Raw genomic sequence first — 17,097 nt, 5'->3', positions numbered from 1 at the left:
CTCCTACCCTCTTCCTCCCTCTTGGCTTTTAATCTCCACCTCTTTCTTCCGTCCATTTTGCCTTCCCCATTCCACCTAAATACCTCTCGCCTTCGACGCCTTCGTGGCCACACCTCTCCTACTCTCCTCCGCTCTCTTTTACTCCTTCTCTTACTCTCAGCCGGTGACATCAATCCCAATCCTGGCCCCCCTCACCAACTATTATCCCAACTCTACAAATCTCACCGCGACCTCTCTAACCTCATCCCTATTTCTCTACTCCCCTCCTCTTCTCTGCCCTTCTCTTGCGCCCTATGGAATGCCTGCTCTATCTGTAACAAACTCGCCTATATCCAGGACCTCTTTATCTCGCGTCACCTCCATCTGCTCGCCATAACAGAAACCTGGCTCTGCCCTGATGACTCTGCTTCAGTCGCAGCCCTGTGCCATGGCGGTTATCTATTTTCACATACTCCTCGCCCTGCTGGCCGTGGGGGCGGTGTTGGACTACTTCTCTCTCCCTCCTCCAGATTTCAACCCCTTCTTCCACCTCAATCTCACTGTTTTTCCTCCTTTGAAGTCCACTCTATCCGCCTTTTCTCTCCTCTGCCTCTTCGAATAGCGGTCATTTATCGTCCCCCTGATAAGTCCCTTTCATCCTTTCTCAGTGACTTTGACGCCTGGCTTGCCTTCTTCCATGATCCTTCCTCCCCCTCTCTCATCCTTGGCGACTTTAATATTCCTGCTAATGATCCTTCCAACTCTTATATTTCCAAGTTACTCGCTTTAACGTCCTCCTTTAATCTCCAACTATGCTCCACCTCCCCCACTCATCAAAATGGTCACTGTCTTGATCTCATCTTCTCCTCCAACTGTTCACCTTCTAGTTTCCTTGCCTCTGATCTTCCCTCCTCTGATCACCATCTTATAACTTTCACAATTAAATCTCCTCCCTCCCAGTCCCGTCCTATCTTATCTAATTTATCTAGGAATCTTCACGATATTGACCCTTCATCTCTATCCTCCCATGTTTCAAACCTCCTCTCTACTGTGGCACCATCCACGTCTGTCAACGAGGCTGTTTCTTCTTACAACAATACTCTATCCTCTGCCTTAGACACTCTTGCACCTTTGATGACCCGCCCTGTAAGGCGTACAAAACCCCAACCTTGGCTGACTTCTAATATCTGCTACCTACGTTCCTGTACCTGCTCCGCCGAACGCCTCTGGCGGAAATCTCGGGCCCTTGCTGATTTCTTACACTTTAAGTTCATGCTGACCTCCTTCCAATCTGCTCTTTTACTTGCCAAACAGGATTATTATATCCAACTGACCAACTCTCTTGGCTCTAATCCTCGACTTCTCTTCACCACATTGAACTCTCTCCTCAAGGTGCCCCCTCCCCCAACTCCCCCTTCATTATCTCCTCAGACTCTTGCTGAATTCTTTCACAACAAGGTTCAAAAGATAAACCTTGCTTTCTCTACCTCACCACCTCTCCCTCCACTAGTCCGTTCCCCTCTCTCTCCTTCCCCTCATTCCCTTTCCTCCTTTCCTGAAGTTACTATTGAGGAAACTACACTTCTCCTTTCTTCCTCAAAATGTACCACCTGTTCCTCTGATCCCATTCCTACTCACCTTCTTAATGCCATCTCTCCTGCTCTTATTCCTTTTATCTGTCACATTCTCAACCTCTCACTTTCCACTGCGACTGTCCCTGCTGCCTTTAAACATGCTGTGGTCACACCTCTCCTTAAGAAGCCTTCACTCAACCCTACTTGTCCCTCTAATTACCGACCCATCTCCCTCCTTTCTTTTCTCTCCAAATTACTTGAGCGTGCTGTTCACCGCCGCTGCCTTGATTTTCTCTCCTCACATGCTATTCTTGACCCACTACAATCTGGTTTTCGCCCTCTCCACTCAACCGAAACTGCGCTTACTAAAGTCTCCAATGACCTATTACTGGCTAAATCCAGAGGTCAATATTCCATCCTCATTCTTCTTGATCTTTCCGCTGCTTTTGACACTGTCGATCACAGCATACTTCTCGATACCCTGTCCTCACTTGGATTTCAGGGCTCTGTCCTTTCCTGGTTCTCTTCCTACCTCTCCCTTCGCACCTTTAGTGTTCACTCTGGTGGATCCTCTTCTACTTCTATCCCTCTGCCTGTCGGTGTACCTCAGGGTTCTATTCTTGGTCCCCTCCTCTTTTCTATCTACACTTCTTCCCTATCTACACTTCTTCCCTTGGTTCATTAATCTCATCCCATGGCTTTTCCTACCATCTCTATGCTGATGACTCCCAAATCTACCTTTCTACCCCTGATATCTCACCTTGCATCCAAACCAAAGTTTCAGCGCGCTTGTCTGACATTGCTGTCTGGATGTCTCAACGCCACCTGAAGTTAAATATAACCAAAACCGAGCTTCTCATTTGCCCCCCAAACCCACCTCCCCGCTCCCCCCGTTTTCTATTTCTGTTGATGGCTCTCTCATTCTCTCTGTCTCCTCAGCTCGAAACCTTGGGGTCATCTTTGACTCTTCTCTCTCCTTCTCTGCTCATATCCAGCAGATTGCCAAGACCTGTCGTTTCTTTCTTTACAACATCCGTAAAATCCGCCCCTTTCTTTCCGAGCACTCTACCAAAACCCTCATCCACACCCTTGTCACCTCTCGTTTAGACTACTGCAATCTGCTTCTTGCTGGCCTCCCACTTAGTCACCTCTCCCCTCTCCAGTCGGTTCAAAACTCTGCTACCCGTCTCATCTTCCGCCAGGGTCGCTTTACTCATACTACCCCTCTCCTCAAGACCCTTCACTGGCTCCCTATCCGTTTTCGCATCCTGTTCAAACTTCTTCTACTAACCTATAAATGTATTCACTCTGCTGCTCCCCATTATCTCTCCACACTCGTCCTTCCCTACACCCCTTCCCATGCACTCTGCTCCTTGGATAAATCCTTCTTATCTGTTCCCTTCTCCACTACTGCCAACTCCAGACTTCGCGCCTTCTGTCTCGCTGCACCCTACGCCTGGAATAAACTTCCTGAGCCCCTACGTCTTGCCCCATCCTTGGCCACCTTTAAATCTAGACTGAAAGCCCACCTCTTTAACATTGCTTTTGACTCGTAACCACTTGTAACCACTCGCCTCCACCTACCCTCCTCTCTTCCTTCCCGTTCACATTAATTGATTTGATTTGCTTACTTTATTTATTTTTTGTCTATTAGATTGTAAGCTCTTTGAGCAGGGACTGTCTTTCTTCTATGTTTGTGCAGCGCTACGTACGCCTTGTAGCGCTATAGAAATGCTAAATAGTAGTAGTAGTAGACCTACAGTAGCAAGGTAGACAACGAAGAAGCTACGGTTCCCATCCTTACTGGCTGAAGATGGAGATGCTTCCATGTGGCTTTGTAAACAATGAAGAAACAGTGAGGTTCCCACCTTGACTGGCTAGATACAAAGCAGATACAGAGCAGAATGACAGCAAGGGCGGGTCACAGGTAGGAAGAAGGAGAAGAGGAAAGGAAGGTGGAGAGAAAGGAAAGGGAAAGAGCAATGGGAAGAGAAAGGAGGATAGGGCAGGGTGAGCGGAAATGTATTTATTTATTTGTTGCATTTGTATCCCACATTTCCCCACCTATTTGCAGGCTCAATGTGGCTTACATTATGCCGTAATGGCGATCGCCATTCCCGGGACGAGAAATACAAAAGTGGTATTGCATTAAAGTTCATAGCTGATAAAGTAATGTATAGAGTCAGTTAGACAATCAAATATAGAAGTTCATTTCTGCGAATAAGAAGCAACATGTTATAATTCATTAGTGACAGAGTTCATGAATCAGTCAATTGTAAAGAGTTCGATTTTGTCTGGGTTTGGAAGAGTATCATTGTTTAATAGTTAGGATGGATCATTGTGGTATGCCTTTTTGAATAGGTTAGTTTTTAGTAATTTTCGGAAGTTTGTTAGGGCGTGCATTGTTTTTATGACCTTTGGTAGTGCGTTCCATAGTTGCGAAGGGGAAGGAAAAGTGAGGGGCTCACTGACTTACACACTTCCGTGCACTCACACACCCCACTCCAATATTCACAACCTCATTCTTCTGCACCTACATCCTCACCCCTCTTAAACCCTGCTACTCACTCAACAGTTACTGCCCACACAATCCCACCCTGGTTTATACACACCACACCCACTCACTGAATGAAACTCCTTCTTTGTACATTGCTTACAGCATGTGCTTTTCAACTTGTTTAGCAAAAGTAAGAAGCCAGAATGAAACTCTTTCAGGCAGAATGTCTTATGGTTTCCACATATAAACAGTTTTCACAGTATAGTTATTTTCATTAGGAAGCTAAATTTAAGCTAAAGCATGACCTTGTACTATTCACATAAGTAAATGAAAGCAATCAGCCAAGTTCATTCTTTCATCCCTTTGATTGTATTTAAGTCTAACATTTTGGCTGACATGTTCCAGGAAAGCAGAATTTCACTGAGAAAGATTTACTAGGGAGTAATAATTCCCAAACTACAGAAAACACCACAACCGTCTCATATAATCAGGAAAATTTGCCTCTAGTCTGCATAATTCCTGAGGTACACAAATGATGGAACATCTGAAGATATTTGACCCATCAAATGAATTGGGGCTGACTAGAAAATTTCCTTCTCTCTTCTGTAGCATTGTGCAAATAGTTTGGATCAGGCTTTCAGATTTCAGCCTGGTTCATATCTGACAAAATCTGCAAATATACCTAAAGCCTGCAGGAAAAATCTATTGGATTACTTTTCCAGAGAGTTCATCAGAAACCTAATAGCAGTTGGATTGGATCAAAAGACACTCACCAAATTGGACTTTAAGTGCAGATGTTAAAAGATTACAGGGCAATTCTATAATTGGGCACAGATTAACCCCCTGATTCTATATATGGCAAACAAAACCGTGCGTGTAAAATTTGGGTATGCGTCCAATTTGCGTGCACATTTTAATTGGGTAATGAACCAAATAGTGCCAATAATTGGGTGCTAATAATCAATTATTGGTGCTAATTGGCAATAATTAGAATTTACACATGCATCTTGTACAGTCGAGGATTTATTTTAAAGTGATTTGCTTAGTTTTTAAAACTCAACGAATAGTTAAGCTCTGGAACTCTTTGCCAGAGGATGTAGTTACAGTGGTTAGTGTATCTAGGTTTAAAAAAGGTTTGGACAAATTCCTGGAGGAAAAGTCCATAGTCTGCTATTGAGACAGACATGGGAAGCAACTGGGATTTGTAGTATGGAGTGTTGCCACGATTTGGGTTTCAGCCAGGTACTTGTGACCTGGCTTGGCCACTGTTTGGAAAACAGGATACTGGGCTAGATGGACCACTGGTCTGACCCAGTATGACTACTCTTACGTTCTTATGCCCAAAATGTTGAGATGACCACTGGAGGGATTAAGACATGACCCCTTATTCCTCTTACTCTAAAAGTTATATACTGTATAACTTTTAGAATTCTAAGTTGTGCACATTGCACTTAGGCACACTCTTTCCTGGTCAGTAGAGAGTTCACTACTAATGATATTGTTCCCAAAATAAAAATGAGCAAAATGAAAATTCTAGTGCACACCTCTAGCTTCAAGTTCCAGTTCCCACCTCAGCTCCAGTCCTAGTTCTAGCTTGAACTGCAGCTCTAGAACGTTGTGCTCTCTCAACCTGTCATGGTCACCCTTGGAGTACTGAATAACTCAGGAGACCACCTCGGTTCAAATACAATAAATAAGAACATAAGAATAGCCATACTGGGTCAGACCAATGGTCCATCTAGCTCAGTATTCTGCTTCCAGCAGTGGCCAATCCAGGTCACAAGTACCTGGCAGAAACCCTATTAGTAGCAACATTCCATGTAGAACCCTAAAGAGTAGTAACATTCCATTCAGAATCTCAAATTGTAGAAACATTCCATTCTATCAGTCCTCGGGCAAGCAGTGGCTTCCTCCATATCCATCTCAATAACAGACTATGGACATTTCCTCCAGGAAGTTGTCCAATCCTTTTTTAAACCCAGATACGCTAATTGCCGTTAGCACATCCTCCGGCAACAAGTTCCAGAACTGAATTATTTTTCTGAGTGAAAAAATATTTCCTTTTATTTGTTTTCAAAGTATTTCTATCATTGAGTCTCCTGGTCTTTGGACTTTTTGAAAGGGTGAAAAATCAATTCACTTATACCCATTCTATACCACTCAGGATTTTATAGATCTCAGTCATATACCTCCCCCCCCCCCCCACACACACACAGCCGTCTCTTTTCCAAGCTGAACGGCCCTAACCTCTTTAGCCTTTCCTCACATGGAAGGAGGTCCATTCTCTTTATCATTTTGGTTGATCTTCTTTGAACCTTTTCTAATTCCACTGTTAGACTTATTTTCGAAAGTGATCGCCGGTCATTTTCTGACATAAATCGGGAAATGGCCGGCGATCTCTCAAAAGCGGCGAAATCGGTATAATCAAAAGGTGCTTTTTTGACACCTTCGCCACTTTCCCGTCGCCGAGCCGGCGAAAGTTCAAGGGGGTGTGTCGGCGGTGTAGCGAATGCTGGACATGTGCTGGCATGGGTGTGGCTACCTTTTTTGCCAGCCTGAATACCAGCCTCAAATGTCATACCCAGCTCCCTGACAGCAGTATGCAGGTCCCTGGAACAGTTATTGGTGGTTGCAGTGGACTTCAGGCAGGCAGACCCAGGCCAATCTCCCCCTACCTGTTACACCTGTGGTAGTAAGTGTTGAGCCCTCCAAACCCCCCCCCCCCACAAACCCTCTGTACCCACATGTAGGTGCCCCCCTTCACCCATAAGGGCTATGGTAATAGTGTAGAGTCGTGGGGAGTGGGTTTTGGGGGGGATTTGGGGGACTCAGCACCCAAGGTAAGGGAGCTATGCACCTGGGAGGTATTTATATATTTTTAAAACATTTTTAAAACTGCCCCCTAGGGTGCCCGGTTGGTGTCCTGGCATGTCAGGGGGACCAGTGCACTACAAATGCTGGCTCCTCCCATGACCAAATACCTTGGATTTCACCGGGTTTGAAATCGCTGGCATTTTTTTTTTTTCATTATCGCAGAAATACAAAACCAGCCATCTCAAATCCGGTGAACTCTGGCATTTGGCCGGGCCAAACCATATTATTGAAAGAAAAGATGGCCGGCCATATTTTTCGATAATATGGTTCAGCCAGCTGTTTGCGGTGCCGCCAAAATAGATCACCAGCAAATCTATTTCGCCGGCGCCGTTCGATTATGCCCCTCTACATCATTTTTAAGATATCGTGACCAGAATTAAATGCAATACTTAAGGTGAGTTTGCACTATGGAGTGATACAGAGGCATTATAATATTCTTGGTCTTATTTTGCATCCCTTTCCTAATAATTCTTAGCATCCTGTTTGCTTTTTTTGCCACCACTGCACACTGGGCGAAAGAGTCCAACATACTGTCTACAATGACACGTAGATCATTTTCTTGAGTGCTGACTCCTAAGGTAGACCCTAGCATCAGGCAACTATGATTTGGATTATTCTTCTCAATGAACATCACTTTGCATTTATCAACATTAAATTTCATCTGCCATTTGGATGCCCAGCCTTCCAGTTTCCTAAGGTCATCCTGCAATTTTTCACAATCTGCATGTATTTTGACAACTTTGAGTAGTTTTGTGTCATCTGCAAATTTAATCACCTCACCCGTCGTTCCAGTTTCCAGATTATTTATATAAATATGTTAAATAGCACCGGTCCTAGTACAGATCCCTGCGGCACTCCACTATTCACCATCCTCCGCTGAGAAAAATGGCTACTTCACCCTACCCTCTGTAGGGTACCCCCCCCCCCCCCAGCAATAACCAATTCCTAATCCACAGAAGGACATTGCCTCCTATCCCATGATCTTTGAGTACCAGTATCATTCAGGAACCTGTCAGAAAATAAAGGAAATGACTGAGAATCCTGGACAGGGTGCTGGAGTGAAAGGCATGCTAGGTGGGGTGGGGGTGGGGGATAAACTAGACGAAAATGAGAGGGTTTTTTTTTTGGGGGGGGGGGGGGAGAAGAGGGTAATAAAATAGAAGGAACTTTCTGTTTTAGAGGGACCTTGTACCCTCTAAAGTTCAGCCATGGCAATTTAAAAATTGCTTCCCAAATACAGTGTAACTTTCTTTATACATTGAAAACAGGGAGCTTTCCAAAGACAAAAGTGAAAAAGAGATTGGGTATGTGAAGAATGTTATACAAGCTTTAGTTCACTCCTCTGCACGACAGCTGCAGAGAGGCAGGCTTCTCCTGAGTGATTTTTCCAACTGAAAAGCAGGGGACAAGAGAAGAAACCCTACAAAATTAAACCTTTCTATTCCAGGCTACTGAATTATTCCTTAGATGGCTTCAGTATGAACATTACAAGACATAAATGCTTAGCTTAGTAAGAAACAAAATTATACATTACATATAGAATTATAGTTCTGGTTTTTCTTAAAATACAGTCTTGCCTGTGATCTTAAGTTGTAATTTACTCCTCTGCTGCCAGCTTGCCCAGTCTTGCCCACATCATAAATTTGCTACATATTTTTAGTTTATTGCTTTTTCATTCCCTGGAAAACTGTTCTCTCATCATTGCAAAGAGGAAAAAACTTGTTAGCATTGAAACTTCACGAGCAGTTTGCAGCAATACATGACGACTGCAAAAACTGCCTCCTGACAAGAGGTAAAGCAATGTATTTGCCAAATTCATTAAAATCCTTCTGCCTTTTAAATGTGATTTTCCTCTGTACATGGGGGTGGGTTGGCATTGCTTTTACTTAGATAAAGTAGCAGGTGCTGCTTGCTCAGCTTCATGCAGGTAGAGGTATGTGTTGGCAGTGCCGAAGCAAGGGCGGCTGACACCCGGGGCGGTTCGCCGCTGTGCACCCCCCCGGGTGCAGCACGGCGCACCCCCCCTCGGCGCACGCACGTAAACCGCCCGGAGCACATTCTTACCAAAGAGGGTGGGCAGGAGGGCCACTCCGCCCCGAGTGCATGTCGCTGGGAGCTGCGCATTCTTACCAAAGAGGGTGGGCAGGAGGGCCACTCCGCCCCGAGTGCACGTCGCTGGGAGCTGCGTCAGCTCCGCTGGTTCCCTGCTCTTTCTGCCCCGGAACAGGAAGTAACCTGTTCCAGGGCAGAGAAAGTAGTGAACCAGTGGAGCCGAAACACCCCCAGCGGCGTGCACCCGGGGCGGACCGCCCCACCCCTTCCTACGCCACTGTGTGTTGGGGAGAGAGAACAGAGCATGATTTTTTTTTTAATTTAGATTTTGATCACACCTTTTTCAGTAGTAGCTCAAGGTGAGTTACATTCAGGTGCTCTGGATATTTCTCTGTCCCAGGAGGGCTCACAATCTAAGTTTGTACCTGAGGCAATGGAGGGTTAAGTGACTTGCCCAAGATCACAAGGAGCAGTAGTGGGATTTGAACTGGCCACCTCTGGATTGCAAAACCAGTGCTCTAACCACTAGGCCACTCATCCACCCCAAAGAATCTCCCCCCTCCACCCCCCCAAAGAATCTTGTTACTCTTTGGGGTTCTACATGGAATGTTGCTACACTTGCATGGAATCTTGTGTTATTCTTTAGAATTCTAGAATCTTTATTTATTTAGATTTTGCTCACACCTTTTTCAGTAGTAGCTCAAGGTGAGTTACATTCAGGTACTCTGGATATTTCTCTGTCCCAGGAGGGCTCACAATCTAAGTTTGTACCTGAGGCAATGGAGGGTTAAGTGACTTGCCCAAGATCAGAAGGCGCAGCAGCGGGATTGGAACTGGCCACCTCTGGATTGCAAGACCAGTGCTCTAATCACTAGGCCACTCCTCCACGGAGCATGATGGCCACTACTGCAGCAGATGTTTGGTTTTGTCAGGAGAATTTATCATTAAATCACACATAATATGAAGATTAGAGTAACAATTCAATAGCAGATGACAAAATGCAGCAATATTACAATGGCTTCTGAGTGGAGGAGCAGCCTAGTGGTTAGTACAGCAGCCTTTGATCCTGGAGAACTGCATTCAATTCCCTCTACAACTCCTTGTGACTCTGGACAAATCACTTAACCCTCCATTGTCCCAGGTAGAAATAAGTACCTGCATGTACTAAGAGGCCCTTTAACTAAGTTGAGTAAGCGGGCCAACATGCGCCAACATGGAGTTAGCACCCGGCTACCACGTGGCTATTGCAGTAATTTCATTTTTGGTGCGTGGCCAATATGCGCGGCTGAAAAATAACGGATGCGCATATCGGATGCACGCCAAGTGGCATTTGACATGTGTAGGTCATTACCACCCAGTTACCATGTGAGACTTTACCGCTAAGTCAATGGCTGGCGGTAAGGTCGCAGACGCAAAATGGACGTGTGGCAATTTTGATTTTGCCGCACGTCCATTTTCGGCAAAAATTTTAAAAAGTCCTTTTTTACAGGTGTGCTGAAAAATTGATCAGCTGCGCCTACACTACTGCAAGCCATTTTTCAGCACACCTTAGTAAAAGGACCCCTATATAAAGTGCTTTGAATGTAGTTGGAAAAAAACACAAAAAGGCAGTATATCAAGTCCCATTCCCTTCTTATACATATATAGGGGGGAATTCTATAAATGTTGCTCAGAATTCAGCATGGAAAAAATTGGCATTAAGCGCAATTCTATAAAGGATGAGCACCCGCTCAGGATTCAAGCCTTAGGTAAGGCCTAGATTTAATATTCCTGCACTGTAACAAAGCTGGATATTTCTACCATAAATTTCCAAACAACAAATGAGATAACCTTAAAATCACATAACAGACTACAAGCCCCTCTCCCAGCAATCTTCCATCTGCATTTCAATTTCTACGGAGGGGGGGGGGGGGGGGGTGGCGGGAGACCAACCTCATCCTGCCTTAATAATCTTCCACATAGGCTTTATAATAAGAAAGCTAAGACGCCATCTAAGTAAAAGAAAAGTCTACCAATGCCCTTTCCCTGCTCAGGCAATTTCCTGTCATCATGGTTTTCCACTTCTTAACTTGTCTTTCCCTAAATCATTTAAGGGCTTTTTTACCAAGTCATGCTAAAAAGTGGCTGGTGTTAGCGTGTGGGTTTTCTACCTGTTGCAGACACTTTTAGCATGGCAGTAAAATGACTTCATTTCCATAGTTTTCTTTAATTGCCGGCCATGTGCTACTTTCCCAATTAGTGTGTGGCAATTACCACGGGAGTCCATCCTAACACCTATTGTTGGCACTAAGGGCTCCCATGCTAACCCCGTGGTAATCGGGCAGCACACGGCAATGTGCCCATGCTACCCAATTAGTGCAGGGCACGCCTACTCTCCGCCCATAGTCATGCCTCCCTCGCTGAAAAATAAAAAATATTTTCCGGCACAGGATTAGCGCACACTGATGGGCACACTAATGCAGGATGCCATGCATTAGTGCCGTGTCCCATGGCAGTGCTCTTTGCCACTCGGTAGTGCCTATCAGAACTTAGTAAAAGCAGGGGCGTAGCCAGACTTCGGCGGGAGGGGGGGGGTCCAGAGCCTGAGGTGAGGGGGCACATTTTAGCCCCCCCCGGCACCGCCGACCCCCCCCCCGTCATTGCCGCCACCCCCGCCATTGCTGACCTCCCCGCCGGCACCACCAACTTTGACCCCCCCCCTGCCGATGACCCTCTGGACCCCCCCTCCCGCCGCCGCCGTCGTCTATTTTTGCTTGCGGGGGACCCCAACCCCCGCCAGCCGAGGTCCTCTTCTTCCTTCGTTCTGTTTCTGAGTCTGACGTCCTGCACGTTGTACGATCTGCAGGGCTTCATTCTGTTTCTGTGAGGACCTCGGCTGGCAGGGGTTGTGGTCCCCTCCCCAGCAAAGGTAGCGGTCGGCAACGGCGAGTTGATGGCAGGAGGGGGGGGGGGTCGAGAGGATCGTCGGGGCCCAGGCCCCCGTGGCCCCACATAGCTACGCCCCTGAGTAAAAGGGCCCCTTAGTGTGCAACTGTCAGGGATATACATGTGCCTGGAGCATGGGCATGTCATGGGCATATTACCTAGCGCCATGCATACCTCAGTTGCACATGTTGCATTGTGTGCTTAGGTGCAGCCGCTTATGCCAGCCATTGACCTGTTGTAAGTGGGTGTGCCTACTATTTGGCGTGCTGATGTGGCTTTGTGCTAGTATTCTGTAACAGCTTAGGTGTGCCCTTAAGCCATTATAGAATTGGTGCTTTGTGCTGCCTAAAATGTTACGCTATGTTATGCTACGTTCTGTTTTGTTATGAAGGATTTATCTATCGCCCAGTGGCTTAGCAAGGGCGGGGCGATGGGGGTGGTCCGCCTCGGGTGCACACTGCTGGAGAGTGCAGAGAGCAGCCGCGCGCCTGTTGGCTCCGCTGCTTCCCTGCTCCCTCTGCTCCGGAACAGGTTACTTCCTGTTCCGGGGCAGAGGGAGCAGGGAGCCAGTGGAGCCAACAGGCGTACGGCTGCTCTCTGCACCCTCCAGCAGCCAAGAATGCACCCGGGGGGGGGGGGGCTTGATGCGCCAGGGAGGGGGTGTCATTGCGCAGGGGGGGGGTGTCATGCTGCACCCTGGGGGGACGGACGCTGCTGCACCCGGGGGGGGGGGGGGGTGCGCAGCGGCAATCTGCCCCGGGTAGCAGCCGACCTAGGATTGCCACTGCTCTCGCCAGTATTAGATTCAAGGCGAGTTACAATCAATAAAAAAAAGAGACACACAAAATGTTAGGAATTTACAAATCAAAAAACATATTGAAATGTAAAAAAATTTTTTTAAAAAGAAATAAATTAAGACTCCCTCAATCTAATAACAAATAAGTTTTTCAAAGCTTTACGAAATAACAAATAATTCTTACTATTTAGGCATGAGAAATTACGCCATCCATTGAGCTCTTATAAGTGTGAATGCCTAAATGCAGCAGATACCCATGTAATTTACAGTATTCTGGGAGCCCTGCCTATGTCCTGCCCATGCTCCGCCCCTTACAAATGTGTGCTATGTAATTTAAGTAGGTATTTGCAGTGTGTAAGAGTGTACCTAGGTGCATATACACACGTAGTTATGCACTAGTATTCTAAACATTTACACATGTAATGCATGAATAAATGTTAGTATCTGGTTTACAGCAATGGCATAGCCACAGGTGGGCCTGGGTGGGCCGGGGCCCACCCATTTAGGGCTCAGGCCCACCCAACAGTAGCACACATTTAGTGGTAGCTGGTGGGGATCCCAAGCTCGGCCAGCTGACGACTTCCCCCTGATGGTAACGAAAACACTACTCTCCACGACACTGGCACCTACGCATGCTCTGTTTTCAGTACATGCCTGCTGCAGACTGCCAAGGTGTAAAGAAGCATTTCCCCGCCAACTGAGGTATTTTTTTTGGTGGTGGTTGGGACGGGGGAGAACACTTGGTGCCCACCCACTTGCTGCCTAGGCCCACCCAAAATCTGTTGTCTGGCTACACCCCTGGTTTACAGAATTGTCCCCTTAACTGCCTAAGAATAAATCCCGCCTCATAGTCTGTGCATTACTTACCCTTACTCCAGGGGAGCACAATAGAAGATAGCAGGCCAAGACCAATTGGCCCATCCAGTCTGTCCAACTGGTGCTGATGTCTTAAGACACACATATTAGAATGCAGAATACCAAACTAGGGGGCCCTTTTACTAAGGTGTGCCGAAAAATGGCCTGCGCTGGTGTAGGCATCTGTATTGGATGCTCGCAGGTCCATTTTTCAGGGCGCCTGCAAAAAAGGTCTTTTTTTTGCTGAAAATGGACGTGCGGCAAAATAAAAATCAGCGCGCGCCCATTATGGGCCTGAGACCTTACTGCCTCTCATTGGCTTAGTGGCAAGGTTTCATGTGTTAACCGAGCAGTAATCGTCAGTGCGCATACTCTGCCAAATATCGCCCGGTTAGTGCCATTGGTAGAAAATAGAAATTATTTACTGCCGCGCGTTTTGGATGTGCATCAAAATTAGAATTACCGCCTGGGGCACGTGGTAATCTGGCAGTAGTTCTAATTTGATGCACGTTATACACGCATAGGCGCCTATGCGTCTTAGTAAAATGGCCCCTAGAATAATAAAGGCAGATAAAATGCAAGGTAAATACATTAACCCCCTGATTCTATAAAAGTCACTAAAAATTGTGTGTGCAAATTAAGGCACATTCCCGATTTGTGCGTACAGTTTAATAGATTAATGAACCAATTAGTGCTAATTGGCTTTTTTTAACACAAAATTATTGGCACCAATTAGATTTAATTGGGCCTAATGCACATAAATTTAGGCATGGGACCCATGCCTAAAATTTGCGTGCGGTCCAAAAAAGGAGGGGGGTGCAGAAATGGGAGGGTCATGGGGGTTTTGGAGCAGAACGGGGATGAGGTTTTGAACTATGCATGTAATTACAGAATGTGCATGCTCTGTGCGTATAATTTAGGTGCATGCATTTGCATGATGTTTTTGTTATTGTAAATGGAGGCGCCTAAATTTACGCACAACCTCTCCGCTTAAGCATTTTATTCTATAAACTGTAGGCGCGGCTACTAGAATACCGCTTAAGCGGGTACTTTTTGCACTGATTTTTTTAAGGCACCATTTACCAAATCTAGCTCTAAGTATTTTTCTACACTGCGGTACTCTGCAGGGAACTGCGGACCGCAGAGAGAGGGAGAGAAGAAAAGGCATGGAATCCTGCCAAATAAATACCGTCATGGCTTCAGACTTGCTTTAGCGTTCTCGCTCTGTGCACGTCCATTCCACAGAAGAAACTCACATGCTGGAAAAATGATGAACTGACTAATCACATTGGCCATTTTGACCTTTTCTGGTGAGTAATTCCTCTTGCTTCAGGTGTTATGTGCTAGGAAAAGAAAACGATTCAGGCTCCAGACGAACAAGTTAATGTATGACAAAATTAATAGCCTTTTTTTTTGTCTGAATGAATCCCTAACTGAATAGGGTCTACGCAGTATTTATTGCTGTGCACTAAACTGACTAATTATTGTGTTTGTCCTTAAATTATAGGCTGTGAATTCAGTTCCATGTACTATTTTATTTATTTAAATTTCTTTTTTTGTTGGAGTGGGGAGAGGAGGGGAGGAATCTTCTATACAAATGAGCATTTCAAATTATAGGCCTTTCACTTAAGAATGTAATTGTGTTAAACAATGAATGGGGTTTCACTTTAGCACTTCATAATCTCATTTAGCCTTATCAGTGCTGAGCTCAATTCTTTTGTAATTGCTTTTCTGGTAATATTTAGTGCAGCAATATTTTCTCGGGACAGTGGCTTTTAGAACACAGTTCTGAAAGAATCCAGTTTTGTTCTATACACTTGAGACCTACCGTAAGTGTTGATCATGGACCGTATTGTCCACAGAGGGGGGTTATGTGACATTAAAGGCCTAATTGGCAGATCTGACTGGCCAATTCATCCTTTTCTGGCTAACAAACCCCGTTTTTTGTGCGGGGTCCACGCCAGCTGGCACAGTGCCAGTGAGGTTCCTTAATGTGTGTAAATCATTTCAAATTGCAATTAAAGAGAACACGCTGCACTGCCAATCAGTATTTGATATTAAGCTCCATTCTATTTTATGCTTGGTTTACTCCCGAGCAACTCTGGGGCTGTGCTGGGTTTGACACAAAACATGAATGTCTGATAGTGTGCCAACTAATTACTTAAATTACTCCAGCGTGACCCTTTCTCAGACTTGCGCTTTCTGAAATATAGTTGTTTTTTAAAAAGATTTTAGACACATAATACTTTGAGCAATGTTAATATTCTGGTGCAGAAACGCTTTAAAAGCAAGCCGTGCAGAAAGATCCTTTTACCAGTTATGATTACAATAAACTTGCAACGTACAGTTCAGTGATAGCGCTATGTACCGCCAAGCATGAGATTGGACTTTGATTCTAGAGTAGGGCTGGTTTTGGGGTGAGAGTAGATAGGGGGGGGGGTGTCAAATAGATCAATTATTGGGGTCCTAGGCAAAGCTGAGTGAGGTCAGTGAGGCAGAACTTCAGTGAGTGACTCTACACCTTCGTTTCCACCAAGACCCTCAAGGTATCTCACACACTGGCTCTGTTCCAGAACTCTCCTTGCTCTCTTTTGGCTTAGTTGTGGCCTGGGGCAGATTTACATTTTTTTTCCCATACTTAAGCACTCTCAATGTTGAAGCCTCCATCACTCCACTTCCTATTGGTAGCGGCCAGCCCGAGGCAGAAACATATGATAGCCTACTCTGCAGCTTGGCCCTTATGTCACAGCCTCCGCTGGACACTGAAAGCTACAGAGGCAGTGGCTGGCAGATATCATCAAGTACCTTCCAGGCAGGACTGTGAAACTCAATGGAATGTACAACTCTACTGTCTAATAGGCAGGCAACGGAGTGCTGTGTCCCCGATATGGTGCAATATTTTGCAGCCATCAGAACTTTGCCACTCCAAAAATGTTGCTACCCTCAGGTCTAGTAAACTTTGTGGGAATGAGTTAGATTCTTGGACTTCCTGGTATAATAATCGAGAGTCAATCGTTGGGTTTTCTTTCAAGTTCAATCAGTGATAACTCTACAGAAAGGTACACTGTTGGGCTGGTAAAAAGGAAAGGGAAAGGGGATGGGATTTGATATACCGCATTTCTGTGTTTATATTCAAAGTGGTTTATATATTATATACAAGTACTTATTTTGTACCTGGGGAATGCACATACAGCGAACGCATAGGTAACATGAACATGAAGAAATGTCTGGAGACTGGGAAACGTTTGTTTAATATGAGCACATACAGAACTTATTTTTGGTTGTGCTCAACCTTAACAACTCTGATCCGAATCGACTCTCCTCTTCACATGAATTTCTTCATTGGTAGAGAAAGCACAAAGTTCAACAGGTTCGGGCGAACTTCTCTGGTCCATGTCCCAGAAATGCCAAAGAAAGACCATGATCAAGTATTTTGCCTCACGTGCATTGTTGATTTAATCATGAATTAATAATGAGTGTGACAGTTGGGCAGACTGGACGGACCATTCAGGGCTTTATCTGCCGCCATTTACTATGCTTACTAT

General features: G+C 45.5%; 1 protein-coding gene across 4 annotated transcripts in view; it reads right to left on the bottom strand.

The window, feature by feature from the left end:
* LOC115478872 (schwannomin-interacting protein 1) overlaps positions 1-17,097 on the bottom strand; it is a 694,349-nt gene that overhangs the window by 156,006 nt on the left and 521,246 nt on the right. Inside the window, exon 1 of one of the 4 annotated variants that reach the window (XM_030216509.1) lies at positions 14,742-14,762. The exons of the other annotated variants lie outside the window; for them this stretch is intronic. Coding sequence (XP_030072369.1) covers positions 14,742-14,747 — 6 coding nt within the window. The 5' untranslated portion in view covers positions 14,748-14,762. Of the gene's footprint in view, positions 1-14,741; positions 14,763-17,097 lie in introns of those variants that run through there. 4 annotated transcript variants of the gene reach the window in all.

Source organism: Microcaecilia unicolor, chromosome 10 (assembly GCF_901765095.1).
Source record: "Microcaecilia unicolor chromosome 10, aMicUni1.1, whole genome shotgun sequence".
Taxonomy (NCBI): Eukaryota; Metazoa; Chordata; class Amphibia; order Gymnophiona; family Siphonopidae; genus Microcaecilia; species Microcaecilia unicolor.
This window is presented reverse-complemented; position numbering and strand designations above follow the sequence as displayed.